This window comes from Bombus vancouverensis, chromosome 17 (genome assembly GCF_051014615.1).
Source record: "Bombus vancouverensis nearcticus chromosome 17, iyBomVanc1_principal, whole genome shotgun sequence".
Classification (NCBI taxonomy): Eukaryota; Metazoa; Arthropoda; class Insecta; order Hymenoptera; family Apidae; genus Bombus; species Bombus vancouverensis.
The window spans coordinates 8,428,899-8,451,290 of record NC_134927.1 but is presented as its reverse complement, the minus strand read 5'-3'; the positions used below and the strand labels follow the sequence as shown (position 1 = coordinate 8,451,290).

General features: G+C 35.9%; 1 protein-coding gene across 3 annotated transcripts; it reads right to left on the bottom strand.

The window, feature by feature from the left end:
• Window positions 1-13,037: 13,037 nt before the first annotated feature.
• LOC143303905 (synaptojanin-2-binding protein-like) lies at window positions 13,038-21,882 on the bottom strand. 3 transcript variants are annotated; one of them, XM_076626067.1, is made up of 6 exons: window positions 21,315-21,882; window positions 20,801-21,019; window positions 18,199-18,445; window positions 17,568-17,813; window positions 17,349-17,504; window positions 13,038-16,456 (listed from the first exon to the last, which is right to left on the bottom strand). In XM_076626067.1, the coding sequence occupies exons 4-6, from the start codon at window positions 17,758-17,760 to the stop codon at window positions 16,410-16,412; spliced, it is 396 nt and encodes a 131-aa protein (XP_076482182.1). In that variant the 5' UTR covers window positions 17,761-17,813; window positions 18,199-18,445; window positions 20,801-21,019; window positions 21,315-21,882; the 3' UTR covers window positions 13,038-16,409. The 3 variants fall into 3 exon arrangements, with proteins under 3 accessions (XP_076482182.1, XP_076482183.1, XP_076482181.1); XM_076626068.1 differs by having other exon boundaries at window positions 13,038-17,269; window positions 20,801-21,882; XM_076626066.1 differs by having other exon boundaries at window positions 20,801-21,882.
• Between the last annotated feature and the right edge of the window lie 510 nt (window positions 21,883-22,392).

The following is a 22,392-nucleotide window of genomic DNA, read 5'->3' as shown; positions in this document are numbered from 1 at the left end:
AGACATTGACTAGTGCAAATACGATTGTTATAGAACCGGAGAAGTAACCGTGGTAGTTAGGTACTCGAGAAACTAATGACAATGATCCTAGGTTCAATAACGAATCCGCGGTCGACGGGATGATAGATGAACGTACTCACAAAATCTAAGTCGGATGCGTAATGTTCACTGGTCGTAAGGGGTTACTCTTTTCATCGATGAGATCGCAAGAAAAGAAAGAATTTCCGTCCCGATGATGCCACAGAGGAAAACTATGATGGGATGTGTCTAAGGACACGAGATCAGCGGATTCGTCGAGGATAGCCCTCGTTCAGAAAGTAAGGGAAATTGACGTTGCTGTTAATTGGTCAATTTCCATATCGGTGGTTAGAAAAAGATGCTAGCCGCCCTCGAGGGAAAGTTGCTAGTGGGAGATGCCGCTCGTTGAAGGATAGGTCTCCCCTATCTTCCCGTAGTTGGGACAAAGACCGTTTGTCTGTTTGAAGGACTTTAGTTGACTAAATCTTAAGATTTATGACGGGCCCTCGAGCTAGCTGAACATGTACTGTGGATACGCGTCGGTATCTGGTAACCCTCATACCCGAAGAATAGGATCTGCGTGTGGCGAGCCACGGGACAGAAACCGTTGGAATGTTTACTGTCGCGTGTCGCCACGAATATTTCTTTTAAGGAGAGCTATAGAATTACTCCATACCTTTGTTAGACAAAGCGTTCATCCCGTGACCGCGGCTACGTTCGGCGACTGACTGTCGCCCCGAGCCCAAGCTCATTATCACAACTCTCGAACAATTACAATCGGATTGAATAACTACAATTGTTCAATTACAGCTATAGTAGACTCTAGGTTACAATGTTGCGGGATTATCCAAAATTCCAAAGGCTCCGGCGTTCTTTCATCTCCGACGCATATATGACAATTCAATATCAAACGTATGCTTTAGTATTAGCAAAAAGAGAAATACTTAAAAATACTGGTACAAATAGAAAACTGTTGCGTCCTGCAAACATAAGCCATACTCCATCTCTTGGTCAAGATGGCCACCAGATCTCTATACCTCCTCATTCGGACTCGCAATAATTCTAAGAAACGAAAGAAATAAAATTAATTAGAACAGACCTTTGCACGTTTCGGGAAGATTAGCGTCAGAAGATTGTGTTAATTACGTTAGTTGTAATTGTACTGAGGCTGAAAAAAGGAATTTTAGCTACAATGAATGCAGTACTAGTAGCATATAACATCAATATACATATAGTTAATATACATATAGCTATTGTTTTCACAAGAATACATGTTTTGCTAAATTTATATTTCTTTGAGTATCTTTTTCATCTTCCATGGTAAATTCTCATTTGGAATAGCAATATCGACAATTGCCCGCTCCATTTTCGCTGAATAATTTTCGCAACTTCCTAAATAAGCTCCTTTTTCTTTACATTTCCAGCATGGACAGAAATGTATAGAGCATATATAAACTAAATATAAAAGTAATTCAATGAATCATTCCAAATATTTGTACATATAATGGAATTTCGACCAATAGCGGGGAGACGTAATCACGAGAGACGTCAACGGGAGTCGTAAATTCCCGTTACGATTATAACAATCGACACCACGAATTGACCGATCCCCTGATTTCCGTTGAGATAATAGGGGTGATTAAGTTTGTATAACACTGTGATTCACAGAATTATAAGTTATATATTTCCAACACTTAGATTACACTGTTGAGCATAGATAAATAGATAATCACTTATCGCACAAAGATAAGATAGATATGTACGTTAGAGCAGGGCTCTTATAATTGGATTTAGTGTATTAGTGGACGTAGCACTATAATATATGTCAGAGAAGCGTCAGTAATAGAGTTGTGGGCATTTGCTAGACCTCCCTTGGAGTTGGCCAGGGTCGTGTTATAACGAAGATACGGCCTGATACAACGGGTATGAACACTACCGATTCGACAATCAACAGCGGCGATTAGGCCCTCGCGACACTAGTGATAGTGGTCTTAGGTTCGATAACGAATCCACGGTCAACGGGAGGATGGATATGCTTGCTCTAACTCAAACGTGTACTGATCGTAAGGCGCTATTCCCTTCCTCGATGAGGTCTCAGTCAGGAATGCCTCTTCGTCCCAACGACGCCACCGAGATAAACTCTGGTGGGGTGTCTAAGTACCCAAGATCCTCGGATCGACGTCGCTGTCGATTGGTCAATTTGGGACAGAAGCTGCCTGTCCGTTTGCAAAACATCTTAATTGCCGAAAAACCCAGGTTTTATCGCGGGTCCTCGGGCTACCGGGACTTGTGCTGTGTACGTGCCTCAACCTCAGGTATTACTTGTCCTAAGGAATCGTTAGCATGTTTTACTGTCCGATACCTCTATGGGTAGTTCCTTTAATGAGGGTCATAACACCGCTCCGCACCTTTGTTAGACGGAGCGCCCGTCCCGTTGACCGCGGCTACGTTGGGCGACAGGCTGTCGCCCCGAGCCAAAGCTCACCGTCACTAATCCGGTTACCATCGGCTTGGATAACTGCTATTGTTTCATTACGGCTATAGTAGACTCTAGATTACAATGTTAGGAGGTTATCCTGAAGTTCCAGAGGGGCCCCGGCGTCCTTTCGTCTCCGACATATATTTAGTAGAGGAGATGTATGTTCGACAATACCGAGAACCGACTCTCGCGTTATGCTTAGACTGCCACGATAGACGTTAGCGTTAGACTTAGTAGTTGACTTTTCCAACGGTGTAGAAGAAGTCGAAAATATGAATAAAAATTAAAAAAAAATTTTTTTTTTATTTTTTCATCGAGACAACGAGCTACAGTGAGATCCGTTATAACGTACCGCGCGCATACTGAGCGAAAATTCAAAGTCGATTTTCTCGAAAACAAATCCTCAAACGAACAATTTTTATTCTATATTTTCGACTTCCTTTTTCGCGTAGAATCGCCCCCTTTCCGCTTGTACCACCAGTTACCAACCACCCTGATATGTATGATACCACCCTGATGTATATGATAAACAATGGAATATCAAATGAAGAATGACGTATGGTGTTGTTTACGCAAACAAATTGAAAAAATTTACTGCTTTGTCATCCTTATAGCTTAGTTCAATCCAAAGCAATCTATGCATGTACATAAGGTTTGGATTTTTGCAAAATAGTAATTGACGGAAAATTAATGCAAAAATCTTTCCTGACGGGACTAACGAGAGAAGATGTCTCCATTGTGTTGGAGAAAGCGCCAAACATAGATGAGAAAAAAGATATAATTATCGAATTGAGATACCCTCTTCTTTTCCAATGTCGGTATAATATATTTGAATTTAATCCTTTTATACTTTTTATAACGGGCAATGTCATAACTATCTTCCCCTCTTTCTGTTAATATTTCCATACTATTTGTTGATTTTCCTCGTCGATCTTCGTTACGTTTTCACGATCATCTTCTTCCTGGTGATATCACAATTGTACAAATACCTGGCATAATTGCATAAAACAATTTTTTAAATTATAATTGTATTTGGACCAATTTCAAATACCTCATTGATGAGTTGATAATAAGATCGGAATATTAATCATACCTATTACATGAATCAGTCGTACGATCGACTTGTGCATTTTTTATTTATTTATTTATTTACATTTTACAATTTGTCCAGTAGAACATTTGGTAAAATATTATAGCTTAGTGATATAGTATTATAACATGTGGATGGCTACCCCCAGTGGGATACCATCTTCGAATTTGATTGATTTATTTCTTTAATTATCTCAGATAATACGTGTTTGTTAGGTTATGTCCTTTGTGAGATCTGTTGGGTGTTTCCTTTTTAATCTTCTTTTTATGCTTGATGTGTCGACCGTTTCCGCTGCCAGCCGGATTATTTTACATAATCGATCTTTTACAATTACAGAATTCTGTTGAATAAAAAAACGTTTAAAATGTAAGAAACATCTATAACGGAGGTCTACGACTTGCCGATCGTAAGAGCTTCCATCAACATTTAGTTCATCCAATACTTTTTCAATAATCGTTGGATCGTGTTTCTGTATAATTACCGTGTACAAGTCTAACGCGAGCAATTGAACGCGCAAATAGAGGTCATCTAGCATCCAGCACGTCATTCCTGTTATTTGTCACCGAGATTCAACAGTTCGATTCATCGCGATGCTGCGTACGTGAACAATGTGGAAAAAGAAAGAAAACATCAGGCCAGAAAAACATTACCGTGCATTATTTTTTCTTTTGTTTTTTCCTTTGAAACATATCACGTTAACGATATTCTAAACAGGAATTCACTAACGTCCGATATTCTGTTTCATACTCTTCTAATTTGGTTTATATTAGATTCTCTATTATGATGAGACCGTGGCTGTTTATATAAATTCGTAGCTTTATTTAACACTATAACAGAAATACAATTATGAAAATTGAACTTAAACAAAAATTTCTTTCATTCAATACAATTAAGTATCATAACTCATTTATTACGTTAATCCTTAACAGTATAAAAGAAACTTTATTTTCAATATCTTTGCACATTATTCTATGCAATCTGTGCATTTCTACACTTTTAAATTTATTACTATTATTATTAAATTTATGTACTATAAATGTACAATCTATTCATAACTCATGATAATGGTTTAATTTAAACTACGTTTGTAGAATACACCGTCTTAACACTTGTCACCAGGGGGTCATCGATATCAACATAGGGCCTAGCGATGTTAATGCTTTCTCACTAGTGGTCACATTGACACTGTTTGTTTCAATAAATATAACTTCCAACACAAGTTTTCATATCCCAGTAGTGTCTAAGGTACAGGTCTGTTAGGTAAGCCTTAGTGAAGAGTCCCAACTAGCAGATCTCGGACGAAACACTACTTCTCTCTTCTCCATTTCCTTTCTTTATCCAATCTACATCATCCATCGCCTTCCCTCGTGTTATCACCATCTTGACACATATGGGCAAGATGGAGTGACGGAAAGGAAAGAGGATGATATTCGCCACGGATTGATTGAAGAAGTGTTATTGTTAATTGTTGGTATTGTTTATTGTTCTTCCGTCACTTCTTCTTTAAATCATTCTCAAAGGAGCAATCATTTGCTCAATTGTTGTTCATGCTTCTTTGAGAAACGTCGGCTTAGAGATGGTGGAAGAATCCGGCCTTCGATACAATGACGGCGGTCGCTGGTAAAGAGGGAGGGGGAAGGGGAAACCACCCCGACACTATTCGTCTTCTCCTTTCCATTGTGTCTAAGGCATGAGCCTGCTGGGTAAACCTTACTGATGAGTCCACTAGCAGGCTCTGGACGAAACACACTTTTTTTTTCCTTTTCTCTCCATCTTCTTCCAAATATCCGTGATAATTATAGCTGCTGCTGGCTGTAGATGTCGCATGCCGGGGTGTACTGCTGTATTTTCTTCTTCTTACTCAGATGTCGTGGAAGAAAAATCGGACTTCGGAAAAATACGGGCGCCGGGATTTGAACCCGGGATCCGAACGTTCGTAGTCTAAGGCGCTAGCCACTGCGCTGCCATCGTCCGACGCTACATAGTGTCGAGTGGTGATATTTGCGGTGTCGAATGCCGCCATAGAAAGAAATCTCGGTGTGGGTGTGCTTTTTGAACGAAAAACGCGAATTCGTTGTTCACACTTTTCGTGAGGAAAGCGAGGGTGGCGATCCGCGATGCCCATTGGTTATAGCCAACGTTAATAAATGAAGGTAGGAGGAGGAAGTCTCCTACAAACATGGCTCGTGGGTGACATTGTTTATTGGAAAAATAACTACCCCCTTTTTCCGTAACTTGTAATAGCGCACAATAAACCTAAGGTTTCTTCTAAGGACTATCCGTAAACCGAAAACACTTACAGGATTAGAGATTCCTTCAAGCTATTAAGATTACTTCAAAAGAGTCAGTTTATAGTATATAGTATGTAGTAGATCAGTATATAATATAAAGATTCAGACGGCGCACGCACCATCTTACGCCCTGTAACATAGAGAGTTATAAGAATATACGTAAAATAAAGTTAAACATCGCAAAAGTAACTTAATTAGAAATGACTACAATGTATGATGTATAATATAATGAATTGAAATTATCTAAAAAATATTACAATTTTATAAAGATTTTACTATAAAATGTTTTAAAAAGAAGCTGATACTATTATATAACATTTTCAAGCATTTACGAACATTGATGGAATTATTAGGTCTTAGTTAAAGACAAATTAAGCAAAGTATTTAACAACAAGTATTAAGAAGTATTTAACACTGAAGCTGTCGAACTAAATTGAAATTCCAAGACTTTTTAATTTTCATGCAGAAATTCATTCTTTTCCTGAATTAAAATTCTAACTAAAATACTAAGTAAATGTTAAAAATTTTAATATCAATGAATATATCACAAATCAACCAAATAATATTTCAATCACAATATAAAATGTACAAAATTTAAATTAAATTGTAATGTCGAGCGTCTAATTTTCATACTGGTAAAAATGTATGAACGTGAAAATAAATTTCCATTATATTTTAACAAATTGTCAATTTTTGAAAACATGACACTTTGTTATAAAAAGATTAATACCTGTTCTTTGTAGCTTATAACCTTTTAAACAATACCATGTCATAAATGAATGCTTTGATACTGGAATAGTAGTTAGAAGTTGCTTGGTGTAACTGTAGTAGATGAGTCAATCGAACGGAAGTTAGCAACACAAAAGATCATTTGTATTAATTATCACTCATGACCGTTATCATTTGTACCCTATTGTACTGCAAATACAGTACTTTCTGTAATACAGTAGTTTCTCAGATAAGAATATCTGAAAATGGTGCCTTTTAAAAGATCTTTTCCAAGTAAAATATTAAATAAAATACTTTTTCCTATTTATTAAAACATATAACATGTTTTTAGAAAACGAAATCTTTTATAAGAAAAAATTCTTTTATAAGTAAATTCTTATAGAAGGAAACTCATGCATTGTCAATAGCATAAATAATAAACCCAGAACTTTTTCTATATAGGATGAATTAATATAAAATAAAATATTAATAACATTTGAAAAAGGATAAGATTCATTTGTAAAAAAGGTTGCTCCTTTCTACATATATGAATTAAATACTCATTACCGCATTATAGTATTCTGCTTAACAAATATTTTCAAAAATCACACTTCTTAACCATCTTACGAAAACTAAACAGTGGAATAATGAGTAAAGTTTGCATAAATGCAACATTGTTGAAAAAGATACATAAAGTAACTTGCATATTGTTTCATCAAGAAACAAAAACTGTACAGTCGTTTATTGATCGCCTGTTCCCCATAAATGACCCGTAGTCACCCTCACATCTAGGACCAAGTTTCTTTCAATGGGTCATAGTATTCCCTTTGACACACCATAAAGTTCGACGGCTGAGTAGTGCGACCTAAACCGAATTCAGTTGTCCATGAAACAATATTAATTATTCGTGAGACAATAACGAAACCTTTTTATTTCTGATTCTTTTTAAATAAAACTTTCACTGAGCTATTTGTCAGATTTTTCCCATCAAAATGAGACCAAACACGATATAGTTTAAATCTCATTTCCATGTATGTACATATATTTAATAGACGAAAGAAAATAAGTTAACATCATTAAATAATCAAATATGCTTCAAATTACATATATCGTGTTTGGTTCCGTTTTAATTAGAAATGCTTCGCTATTACACTGATAAAAGATTCGTTCAACGAGAAATGGAAAAAGAAAAAAGTAAAGACTTGAAATTATAATTATCTATGGTTTAGCGAAATTAATATTTTAAATATAGTAATTTCGTCAGTAATTAGCAATATACGAGCACGTTTGGGAAATTAGTTCTGCAGAGTCAGGCTACATAGAAGTTTCTCTTCCTTTGGTAGAATTCTGATAAATATAGCAAATCCACAGAATTCGTATCACGCTATTCCACTAATGCCGGTTTTGCAAGAAATTTTCCACATATTAACGCGTTGATCGAATAATACTGCATAACAGTATTAATAAAAATATCAAACACAATGCCAGGATCTTGAATAATTCATCAAATTTCTCAAGTAAAAGATATTTCAAGCACCAACGGACAAACCATTCCAGTTTCGCAAATTATTCTAGCTATACACAATATTTCAAACGACCGCTTTATCAAGGCAATGAAAGCAACGTTGACGAGCATGCCCTTCTATTCAAATGTTACATTTTCAGAGCAACCTTTTCAATGTTACGACGTTATTATAATAATTCCTCTAAAGCATACAAATTCGATATTTCTTTCAATTTTTATATGTCTGTGTTGTTCGGTTAAAAAAAGATATATATTTTAGGGGTAAAGTGTTCAGAATAGATAAACTAAATTTTCTATAATTAATCTAGTCTGCAAAATTGTATATTTCTATCCCGAAATTGTGAAATTACCGATGAGAAGGTACTGATAAAAAATAATTTTGTCATTGCATCATTATATATGAACCGTATTAAAGAAAGAAACAGAAGAGAAAAGGAGACATTTTCTATAAATCACGTTTACTTGACGTTACTAAAATTTATCATAGAAATATTACGATCACATTGTTGGTCGTTATAAATAATCATAATATTCGATGGCTTTCTATAATACAGTAGCTCGTGTGTGTCATAGAAAACACTCAAACATAACACAATGTAATCCGACAACATTGGTCAAATTACAAACGTACTGGGAAATGTTTAGTACAAGTATACATTTTAAGAATATATGTAAACAGTCGATTAGCTACTCTTAGTAAATTTTGATTATGTCTCTTCGATACCCATGTGCCTAAGGCATTTGAAGAAGGTCAAAGAGATCCGCGCTATTCTATTTATTATAAACAACATGTTTAATGTACACGGTTACAGAACCGTAAACAGAGACACTCACAGACCCATTTCAAGGTTTGTTTAATCGCAGGATTGATAATTTTCCTCAATTTGAAAGAATAAAATCATGTACATATTTAGTCATTACGAACGTGCATTGATTCGATAAAAAATAGAAGTTATTACTTTTGTTAAATATGTCTATGTATGATGACTCGAAAAAGCTACCAATTAAGATTTAAAGATTTTTTTGGAAAAAAAAACAACGTCTCGTATGCTCCAACTTGACAGTTTTCACTATTATGTACATTCTACAAATTTTTGCGTTGTATTTCCCATAGCTGAATAAATATCTGCTGTCTAATAATGCAACACACAACGGACTAAAGTACATAATCGCATGATTGCGTTATTAAAATGGCAGCTTTGTTATCATATTGGGAATACCGCAAATTATGCTGACACATATCCAGCATTAGCTAGCAACGCGAAGTACTTACAATGTAATCCTTCCTTTAGTAGCGACATAGCCGCTAGTCAAATACGATTTTCGCCGTCTCTCAGACACTTTGACGGCGGATATGCCGCGATCAAAATGGTTTCATTTTGCTTTTGAGGATCTACCGTATTCCGGCTCCTCTCTTGAATATTTAGTGGAGGGTCGCGATGTCTAGCCGTGCCATGGCCGCGACATTTCATTAATAAATTACTATGTGTTTCTTCTATTCCTTAATCCGTCACATTTTTCGTGCTTAGTCTAAGAACATGTTTAATCTAAACAGAAAAGAGTCTTGATATTTTGATCGATCCGTTACGATTCATCTTTTATTAAAAATCACAAGTTGAAACAGCTATGGTTGCTATTTTGTTAATTATTTAATTCTATCACGTTTCATAAGCATTTCATTCAAGACGAAACGAGATTTAATATATCACTAAATTATTGATAAATTTTTATTCTAGGTCATAAATTAATAAGTGATAATTATGCTGCGGTTAATTAGCTATGACGGAATCTATACCTTTGTATTGTATTATTGTACCCTTCCGTTGTCGTATTATAAAGTATTTAACATCAGAGAGCGTAGATAGATGAATAGATTTTGTTTAATTTATTGAATAGAAATAATTAATTAAAATGAATGGAACGTTTCAATGATTGTTTCTGCTTTCATTTTTGTAACGTTATATTGGATCGGCATTTAAACTATGTGGTAGTGACATTACCTGAAAATAATATTCGACTACAAAATTGCTTATTATTTAAAATTTGATTGATTTAAAAATAGAAATAATTCTGACTCGTTCATCTAAATTTGAAAATATGAGAATGTTTCTATTTGTAATATCTATGATATTTATTTAGCTTTGTAAAGGTTTATAAATAATTAGACACAGCTTAGAGAACCTTAGAGAACCTTATTTAGGTAAAAAATAATTCTTTTGTAACATGACCTTCCTGGTTTATTACAAATAGTAGGTTTTAACATTTCATTGTTTTAAAAAGAAGACTGTACATAACTGCAATTTAAAATTTCCTTGAAAATTTATTGAAATAACAAATTAGAAAAGAAACATGAAATCGAAAAGGGAAACAGGAATAAATCTTACCGAAAGGACTCGAAAATCCTTAAAAAAATTCGATGCCAGTTGATGTATCTCCCTTCCGTATTTTTTTAACTTAATTTTCTACCCCATTCAGTTTTATGTCACGACATTAAATTAGCATCCTGTTCTATTTTTAAAAATCACATAGCCGTGGAGCATTAAATCTCAGTCTACAGTTTCTATTATTCTTCTCAGTTCTATTCTGGAAATAGTACTTTATTCTAAAATCATTATTTTTACGTATTTATTTATTTTCCAAATCACTTGTCACACACTTTGAATAAAAAATGCAATTGCTGTATAAGCCATCAATCAAGTTAATCACACTTTAATACTTCATTTTCTTTATTCAAATTATAAACGAATTTCTAATTATTTCACATTTCGAAGGATGATCAAATGTTCTTTTCCTTTTACGACGTAAATATTACGAGTACGCTATTTTGTCTATTTTATACATTTTGAATATTCAATTGTATTCTTTCAATTTTCGCACCTATACAGTGTCTGTAAAAAGCATTCGCAAGCCATTTTATATATGTCGGAGCGCACATTAGAATTAGGGTTAGGGGCGTGAAACGAATCTTCGTTTGGGTTACACGTTGTCGTTATGCAATGGAGAAGACATTGACTAGTGCAAATACGATTATTATAGAACCGGACAAGTAACCGCGGTAGTTAGGTGCTCGAGAAACTAATGACAATGATCCTAGGTTCAATAACGAATCCGCGGTCGACGGGATGATAGATGAACGTGCTCACAAAATCTAAGTCGGACGCGTAATATTCACTGGTCGTAAAGGGTTACTCCTTTCATCGATGAGATCGCGAGCGAGAATGCCTTTCCTGTCCCGATGATGCCACAGAGGAAAACTATAATGGGGTGTGTCTAAGGACACGAGATCATCGGATTCGTCGAGAAAAGCCTTCGTTCAGAAAGTAAGGGAAATTGACGTTGCTGCTAATTGGTCAATCTCCATATCGGTGGTTAGAAAAAGATGCTAGCCGCCTTCGAGGGAAAGTTGCTAGTGGGAGACGCCGCTCGTTGAACAATATGTCTCCCCTATCTTCCCGTAGTTGGGACAAAGACGTAGTTTGTCTGTTGAAGGACTTTAGTTAACTAAACCTTAAGATTTATAACGGGCCCTCGGGCTAGCCGAACATGTACTGCGGAGACGCATCGACATCTGACAATCATCTTACTCGAAGAATAGGGTCTGCACGTGGCGAGCCACGGGACAGAAACCGTTGAAATGTTTATTGTCTCGTGTCGCCCCGAATATTTCTTTTAAGGAGAGCTATAGAATTACTCCATACCTTGTTAGGCAAAACGTTCATCCCGTGACCGCGGCTACGTTCGGCGACTGACTGTCGCCTCGAGCCCAAGCTCATTATCACGACTCTCGAACAATTACAATCGGGTTGAATAACTACAATTGTTCAATTACAGCTATAGTAGACTCTAGGTTACAATGTTGCGGGATTATCCAAAATTCCAAAGGCTCCGCTGTTCTTTCATCTCCGACATATATTATTGCAGCACTGATTTTGTTACTAATTAATTAGATCCAAGTTTATCGTGTATCATTTAGCAACACTTTTATCTGCCTACAAAAATTCGATACTGTGAAAATGAAACGCAGAGCTTGATAAAAGAAACAATTGAATATACTTTTCGTAGCCACTGTAAATTTCTCATAAATGCATACACATTTCACAGTCACATGATGACATGCGCAACGTTTCTTAATTGCTGGAACAAAAACACTTGGTTTTGCAGCCTCTACGATACATATACAAAACCTATTCTGCCAATTCTGTTACGTTTGAAAGTTTCGATTCCCCTTGAAATGAGACCTCAATATAGCCTGCACCATCTTTCAATGGTTAAGAGACAAAAGTAAGAACCAGGAACCAAAACAAATCTCATTGTCCTTTTCAATCGTTCGTAGCCCAGTTTCACAGGGAAGTTTGACGAGAAAGGAGACTGTACCAATTATGAAGTCGACGATCATTTCCCGCAGAGGGACAAGAAACAAGACCAAAGTCGAAAGACAACTGCTGAAAGGGAGATTGTATCAACGAGATTCGTGGCATGACAATGCTTGCCAAGATAAAACCGACTGCACGATAGCTATGGAACATTTGCTTACTTTCATGACCAAGTCATGAAGCAATACGGCAGATTGACGGTGCGTTGGAATAATAAAAATTGGAACGATAACAGTTTCATGGTCGAAATAAGAAAGGATATTATTTCCTCGTTGACAAACGAGTCCCTTTCTTTGTTATCGTAAACGAATCGATGTTGCTCGCGGATATAAGATTTCTCTGTGATTTCCGCATTTCTCGTTTACTCAGCTCTGGAATATTCTACCGAGGCAAGGAACATTTTAAATTACATGAAAATATCGAACAATTGCAGTCCACAGTGTAATTGTGCACAGTGCAGTTGTGTCAATCCGAATATCTCGCATTACGATTCACTCATTATTATTTTGTCCGTATTCAAGTGCTATGTTATTTATATTTATTATTCCTAGTTTCTATATACCATTGCTTCAAATTTTTTATTTTCAATAAATAATTTTCGTCAAATATCTCGAATCTATTTCTAAAATGGAATTTTTCAATTTATATCATTTTATAAATAACGAGCAATTTCCAACGAAAATTGTTCGACATTTTTCTCAATTTCGTTACGCAGCAGGTGTTCCAATAAAATTCAAAGGCCGTTTGTTGTAGCATAGAAAATGATAATTTATTCAGCGTTCAGCGGAAATATAAACGTACAGTGTACTGCAGGGAAACATTTCTCTCGAAATGAACATAAAGTGTCGACTACACTTTAACAGCGAATGACTCTATCTGCGTACAATGAGGCATCGTTGGTACACGCACTTGTTTCATCCACTACGCTATCACCTTTGTCATCCTCTACACGTTATAAAATAGTAATAAGTTGTTCGTATACGTCTAGAAAAAACGTATTTCAGGAGGTTAATCGGTAAATTCTTCTAAACTTTGATCGGCGATTCTGTCCCCTAAAAAACGGAACTAGCTCGGTCTCAAGCGTTTTCGTGCTTCACACACACGAATATACACACACACGAATAGATTCTACGCGCGTGTTTTCGTACTATTTTCCCCTGAATGTACAATTCACCTCGTGTTTATTTTTTCCTTTTTCCCGTCTTCTTCTTTTATCTTTAAATCCGAAGCATACTGTTTCAACGAGACAGAACAAATTTAGATTCGTGCCTCATGTTGAGTCAAACGAATGGAACTTGCATTTCTTTGTATTGATTACACTGTTCCCCGAGCAAATATTTCAGACTAATGCAACTCGATCGAAAGTTTTAGTGTGCACGCAAAGGTAGCCTGTATTTTCTATTGTGATAGAATATTGATTTTACTGCAATTGATTATTTTGTATCGTAGTTAATAACAATTTTCAATAGAAAATTCCATCGATTCAAATATCGTGTTATTGCAATGTCTGACTTTCGATGTCTTAACGGCGCCGAATTTTATCCAAATATCGTGGTTACGGTTATTATAATTTTTTATTCATAAATATTCGAATGATACTTATTCGATACTTATTCGATTTTCTGATTTTCATTTTCATTTCCGCTTTTTCGACTGCTTTATTCTGCCACTGTTCCATACAGAACGCAAAATATAGTTTATTACATCTTCTTTAGCGATAGTAAACGTGTTTGGAAAAACAAACTGATACCTTAATGCTAAAAAGAATTTTATGGAAATATCGTTCTTTGCAATAGAACAATTTGTATGCAATAACTTTCTAGAAATATTCGCAAATATTTTTGGAACTTTATTCGCGTATGATCGACGTTTCCAATTTGTCATTTCCAAATTATTCTGTTGTTTGTTGCAGATATGTACATTCTATTCATTTAACGATGATAAAATAACGACCATTTCATTTGACTGAACATTTTTATCGAACGCTGTCGTTTGCAACATGCACGAAAACCTGTATAACAAATCTAAAACTCGTGACTCGATAAACGTAACAAAGTATTCGTACTATTATGCAACATACTATAATCAATTATAAAAAAAAATCATTATGCGTGCAAAGATAAATTAAAAATAAAATTGATCTCTAAAAATTACAAAATAATAAAATTATTCAAATATTATAAATCTCATTCAATAATATACCGATATCGGTAAACGAATTACGTATAATGTTTCATAATAAAAATAAAGTAATGAAACGAAGACAATTAAAAATTGATCGACATAAACTTTCCAACTATATAAAATGTACAATTTCCAATTGATCTTTACTTAATGATAAATCTTTAGAAAGGTAGGTTGTGTTAAAAGAAATAAATGCATCGCGGCTTATTGCTTCTTCGAGCTGCGTTCTCAAGTGCATCGCTACGTGCAACATCCTCTTAAATGCGACAAATCTCGTACGACTCGCACTTTCTCTGCTTCACGCTACCTACCTATGTAAATTAAAGTTTATAAAAGATCGCATAACCAACGGGGCAATTGGGTAAATCTCATTGCGTTTTACAGAATCGTTATCGCGTAATAATACTCACATTCATCTTGTACAAGTACATATACATATACATATGTGTATAGAAATATATGCACGGTCATTTATCCACTTGTCTTCGTGCTAAATGTAGATGTCGATTGAAAGTAAAAGAAATCGATGCGCACGTTAATAGCATAGTAAAAATTGTATTGACCTGCTTCCGTAATGTTAACTAACTTTTGCCGAAATTCTGATAATTACGTATCTAAATAATATTTAAATTGATACTTTGCAATAAAAGATGATTTACCGTTACACTGTTTATAATTATAATTTGAAACGATGTAATGTTCAATCTACACAATCTACATGTGAATATAAATTTCATGTACATACTACATACACTTGAGGTGTACAACTATTGATCTTGATATTATTATAATGCATTCCAGAATAAAATACAACATATGTAACTTTCTGATTGTGAGAGAAAGTATTCTAAAGAAATACTTCTATACTTATTCTATTAATGACGTTTTCCTATAACGTGTGATAAAATGATGGATACTTATACAATAATAAAATCATGTACTATTTTACATAAAAAACGATGTAACTTTTAACATCGATCGAACTTTTTCTACATCTTATTATCATAAATCATTTTCTACAATTGTAATAACATCTCAAAATTTTTACCATTCGAAAATGGTAAACTTTTTATTAATTTTAACTGCTCATGGATACGTTCACACATCGAAAGGAATTTAAATGTGCAACGAGTAAAATCAAAAGTCGGTCGAACGAAATATACGGAACGAAGGAAACTCGATAAGAAAATCGATTTCTCCGACATTTATCCAAAATCTACATCGTGCAGGAACACAAACGGATCGAACCGTGCCTATATAATAATACTAAGTCTTATGAAGCATTCCATTTACGTATTTCTATTATATCGACGACACGTTATTCTTCTCGTTATCGTTATTTTAATAGTATTCTCAACTAAAACTTTCGATATAACACGTATCTGAACAGCACACGAAAATCAAAATGCATATAAATTGTTTCACTGCAATTAAGTACCCATTGAGTGCACAGTAAGAAAAGTAGCATACGTGTTAGATAGAAATGGGTTTGTAGAGTAAGTACCAACTTGCTTTATCGACGATTAAATAAAAACTTGGCGACTTGTCCTGCTGAAGTCGAAGTCCTCTATACTCAGCAGCATACTTGCGGACTTGAGTGCATCATTATCGACAAGATCGGCCATGTATAGGCTGTTTGCATTGTGATTACCCATTGCGCTCGATGCGGCACTGCTGTACGCGCTCGAGGTGTTTTGTACAGATGCAACGTCGGTGGTCCTTTGAACGAGCCATTTGTTTGTCATGCTCGACGTATCTGCTTCCGAGGACACGTCGAATCTGATGTCACTGAAATCAATGAAAGCGTACTTATAAAGTTTGCTTGAAAAATCAAATCACACTGTTCAATCAGACACTGAAAAGCCATTCTATCGCATACATTGAGTTTCTCCCCGTGTTCAACTTACTAATTTAATCAACTCTTATATTAATATATACCGATTAAATAAAACACATGTAATTGTTTAATATTTGTCTTAATACACATTTTTCAAATATACGCACATTTGCAGCATTATTATATATTTTATTATATGAATATAACGATATATAAGTATATTTTATAAAACTTTATCATTTTCAGTTTCTGTTTGCACAAAATAGCGCGTTTAATTTCTTTTTTAATTTTCCTGTTTTAATTTTTAATTATCCTCGTTTATATTTTCCACAAAAGACAAAATGTGGTCGGTTGACAAATTCCAACGCGTACCGCATTACATTCTCTGCTATATCATATGCTGTAATATTTGTCCAGAGTTTAGAGCATGACATCTAGAGAATTTCAAATTTCAAAGATAACCTACATACCAAGAATAATCAACAGTCCGTTTATAATATCCCGTATATGTTTAAAACTATTAAGTACAGACCCAAAATTTTGCTTCCATTCTCGTTAAAATTAAGCGCATAGCGAAACAGAGTACTGGAATGTTTCACTTGATTACTTTACTTGAAACGAATTAAAAATAATGTAACAAATTCACAATATAAAGTTCTACATCACCCAGTCGCAATGAAAGAATCAACCTCTTCAACTGAAAATTCTTCAACGTAAACAAGAAAGCTTATTTTCATTTCAGACGCAACTGCTCCCTCGCTTAGCTAATATTAAAATTAAATTTAATTAATAAAACGTAAAAGATGAAGTAAGATTCAAGGAAAGGAACATCTTCATACTCACTCCAAATAGTTATTTTCCGCAGGTTGTTCGTAATTCTTCCTGGAGGTTGAGAGAGGACCAGCTCGATCGTATCGGACGAGCTCTGCAGCATCTTCAGAGCGTCTTCATACCGCAAATGCAATAAATTCTGCCCCTTTATCGCTACGATGCGATCGCCTGCGGTCAATAAATTTCTCCGAATTAATGCAGCTCCGGTAAAGAATGGCGCTTCAAGCTTACTTTTGTTCACGTTTCCGGCCATATCGGCCGATCCTCCTACCGACACCGCTTGGACATAGACGCCACCATCGTTACCCTCTGTCACTTGCAACCCTATGCTGCCACCGTGGCCCCTTTCCAACTTAATGGTCTGCAGGATTCGTTCCTCGGCAAACGACAACTCTTCAACAGGCGCTGCTAAGGAAACGGACATCGACTCGTCCTCCCGCACACGGAACGTCTCGTCATCTGTACGGATGTCAGCGTCTGTTGGAAATAGAAATCATACAAAATTTAAATTTACAAATCATATAATCCTTGCATGATGATGAAATGCATCATGTTCGTAGAGATATTTTTATATTGAAATTAATATGTTTGCAGAATTCCTTAACTTCTTGAGATATAGGATTAAGAAGATAAAATATCTTATGTTGTATATGTTATCTGATTTACTGAATTACATAACGCGATTGATTTCAAGAAATGCAATTAAATATAGGAATAATATATAGTACGATGACGATACAATATGTATCCATAACATAGCGTTGTATTAAAAATTTGTTAATTGTTGTGTACGTTTAAATATAGGTTCGAGTGATAATTGTTCATACTTGAAAAATCTAGTCGAAGTAGGAATGTTACTAACTCAGCACATATGCTTCCGATAAAGGAGATTCTGTTGATCATGCAGACAATGACTGAATCGAAGACTCCGTGTCTGATTTTGATGATAGCGACTCCATATCATCGGTAAGGGCGGTGTATTCCTGCTCGAGGCTGCTGTAGATCGCTCCTGTTCTCATTTTCACCCCTAGATGACGCGACAAACTCGGCATCCGATAACCTCTCGATTGTCTGGATGTTCCGTAATTCGGTAAACTTGAAGTCTTCATCTAAAACAAACATAAAAGGCATTTCGATTCCAATTGATTCCAATATTGGTTAATTTTTATACAAAAAGCTAAGATATATTACAAATACACGAAACAACATATATTGAACTTTTCTATCATTCTTGGAAGTAAATACCAGTCAAAGTACAAACATTCCCATTAAAGGTATTATATATGTCGGAGATGAAAGACCGGACCTTCCCTTTGGAATTTTGGGAAAGTCCCTTACCACTTTAATCTAGATTCTACCATAGCCGTAATTAAGCAATTGTCGTCATTTAAACCGATTGTATTTGTTCGAGATTTATGATAGTGAGCTTGGGCTCGAGGCGACAACCAGTCGCCGAACGTAGGTCACGGGATAAACGTTTTTACCTAACAGAGGTGTGGAGTAATTCTATAGCTCTCGTTAAAAGAAATAGTTGTAGCGACACGCGACAGTAAACATTCCAACGGTTTCTGTCCCGTGGCTCGCCACACGCAGACCCTGTTCTTTAGGTAAGGTGATTACTAGATGTCGACGCATCTCCACAGTACATGTTCAGCTAGCCTGAGGACCCGTTATGAATCTTAAGATTTAGTTAACTAAAGTCCTTTATACAGACAAACAGTCTTTGTCCCAACTACGGGAAGATAGGGGAAATCTATTTTTCTAACGAACGACGCTTTCCGCTAGCAACCTTCTCTCAAGGGCGGCTAGCGTCCTTCTCTGACCACCAATATGGAAGTTGACCAATTAACAGCAATAACAACAATGTCTAATCCAAATAAAGATTCGCTTCACGCCCCTAACCTTGATCAGAATGCGAACCCGACATATATAATACTGAAACATGATTCTAGATAAATAATATAATTTATATAAATAGTATATATATTCTAGATAAATAGTATAATAATGAGATAAAGGTAATATAACGTATACTACATATAATCCTACGATTTTGTCGAACATGCTTAAACATTGGTAAAATAATGACACTCACATCCTAGAATATAGTTCGCTTTTATAATTGATTCTGGCAGATATTTCAAAATTGACGATTAATCAGATGTTACACTATTCCAATGAATTAGTGATTCCTGGATAAAAGTATTTCGAAATTAAACAATTAAAAACTATCACAATTTCAATACGTTTTCCATATGTTTTATATTATATGAAATCATTTACTACGTGGAGCTTTTAATATTTAAATAGAAAAGTAGCACTAATACTGCTACAAATTAACTTGCCAGTAGAAAGATGCACGATTCGAAGAATTGAGGAATACTGGTGCGGAGATTTTCTCATTTGCAAGCGTTTTATACAACAAAAATTAATTGAGAAATTTGCTTGAAAGCAATTTTATATAAAGATGAACGACTGGAATTTACCACATATTACTTATGTAGAAACTCCAAATAAATAATTTTTAAACGTGAAAGAAATACTTCCTTTAACATACTGATAGGGAATTTCCGCTGATGGTGGAAAAAACGATAGTAAAAAGAGAATTTTTGGTACACACGTTTACCCATTCGCAAGTGAAAATAAAATCGTGCCGCGATCGTTCCATTTCAAGCACCTTAAATCGAGTTCTCGACATTTATCTTTGTTGGCTAGTCGCCAAAGAGAGAAAACGTTTTAAGGAAATCCGGTGCACGGGAAATTAAGGAAATCGATCGCCGTTCGAGCATTAAGGGACACATAGACGGTGGGGCCGTTTCGTAGAATTTGATAGGGAAACTCTGTTTGAAGTGTGCATACGTTTAAAAGTACCATATATCGAAAGCATGAACAATTTTGCGTATATGCAATGTAATTTTGAAGATTGAAGCAATGACCTGAATAATTTTTTTTACATATTTCCTAGATACATCTTAATTTTACGTTTACACTTTATGCATAAATATATTCCTTTTATCAATTGACGATGAAATTTCAATTTAAACCAATACATCTAATTTATCTAAATTAGTAGTAAGAAAAATATAATATTTAATTATAGAAGAAATAACTAATAATAAGGAAAATTACCTACATGAATAGATAAAACAAAATTACATAAATAAAAAAATGTTTATAGGAAGATAGTTGTGTTTAATCGTAAGCACTCTATATCCTATTAGAATTTCCTATTTCCTATTAGTATATTAGTAAACAGTACCAACAACTAAAAATTAATCATAGTGCCATGTCGTACTATTCCACAGTGAATACTTAACCTTCCGATCTTATTTCGTATCACGCAAAATAGTTCGATCTCTAACAGTAACCAAACAAACAACGGCATAAACACCACGGACACAAACGCGACGTAGTAAATCCAAGAAAAAATCCAGAAAATATAAACAGAAGCTTTTTTCACTTACGAGTGATGACAATGCCAATTACGTTTGTTCGACAACCTCGATGACCAGCTGATGCACTTAGTTGCACAGCAGCCGATTGTACTTGGCAGTTCCGCTGCACTTGTGGCCCATTCGCTGAATTCTCCTGAATTCGGATCTCACACACGCACACACAGCCACCGCCAGCGATCGCAATTTAACTCTGTCACAGTTCACTTCGGACAAAGAGATTCCTCGAGCCTTGAATAGCGAGAATCCGAAAGAGACCCGCGAACACAATGACAACGCGTCAAGAAAGACGATTAGACTTTCTCTTCTCCTCTCTCTTCATCATTCGCGAGAGACAAAACCGATTAGGGATTGTCCGAACGCGATACTTCTTACGAATAAAGCATGACAGCGTCGCGATTCAACTCGAAACACAATCGACTCTCGATTCGACTTGACGCGACTCGACTCGCGAGAGTACGGAAGTCACGAGCAAGTTAAGCCACTTATCAAGACCAAAAACGACGATGATGGATGCCATGCTCACCGGCAATTAGTTCGATGATCACCACCCGAATTTCAAACAGTCAAGTGCTCTCGTGACAATTCGATTCTCGAATGGCCTTCATCGATTCGGCACGAGCAATCGAACTTCGATCGCTGCATCGATGATCCGCGCACTGATCTCTGTCTCACAGAGAGAGAAAAAAGTCGTAAATCAACGAGTTAGTTGAATCGATACGCGAGCGAGAGAGAGAGAGAGAGAAAGAGCAAAAGTTTCGACGATGCTCCACCGTATATTACTTCGAATGTTACCGCTCAAACGATTGCACCGATACAAACGTTCTCTGGTCGACGACACACTGCGACAACATTCGCATGAAAATCGTGTCTCATGATGCGTCACGAGGTAACACGCGACGTGTAGATGCAACTATCACTCCTGTTGTAGAATTTAGTATGACGGGCAGTATACTTGACTCGCGGTACGATGAGGTTAACGGTGGTCGAGAAAGAGCCCACGCGAAAGCCAGCCGGGTCGCGACGCTGAGGCGCGAAGTTGAACGCGACAGATGCAAAGGGAGTGAAGTGAGGCGAAGCTGCGTGCGCGTCTACACAATACGACACGGCTCGCGGCTCGCGAGAAACTGCCGGCCGCGCGTTAACGCGATACCCGACCTGCCCTTTCAAGCCAAGGATCTAGCGCCGGTGCTATCCCTTTCTTCCCCCCACCACACAGGCACCCCATGACTCTACACCCTCGCCACTTTCGACCTTTCGACGCACATCCTCTTTTCCAACTTATCCTGGACCTGGATCCGGCTAATCGGAACCCCTTACCCCTTTTTTCACCTGCGACCCCACCATTGTTATCTCACTTATTGGCCTGTCTGTTTTATCAAACTGCTCATTCACATTTCACTAATTGTCCTTACTTTTTTCTCTTATATCGATGACTTTAATAGAGTTTCGTTTAATGAGTTGTTATCTGTTTTTGTTTCATGCTTCTGGAGTGTCGGGAAAGGGTAAGATAGGGATTTGTCTGTTATCTGCTAATAAGAAATGGGAACCATGTTTGAAGATTATATTGCATAAGGACTATCATAATTGAATGATTAATAATG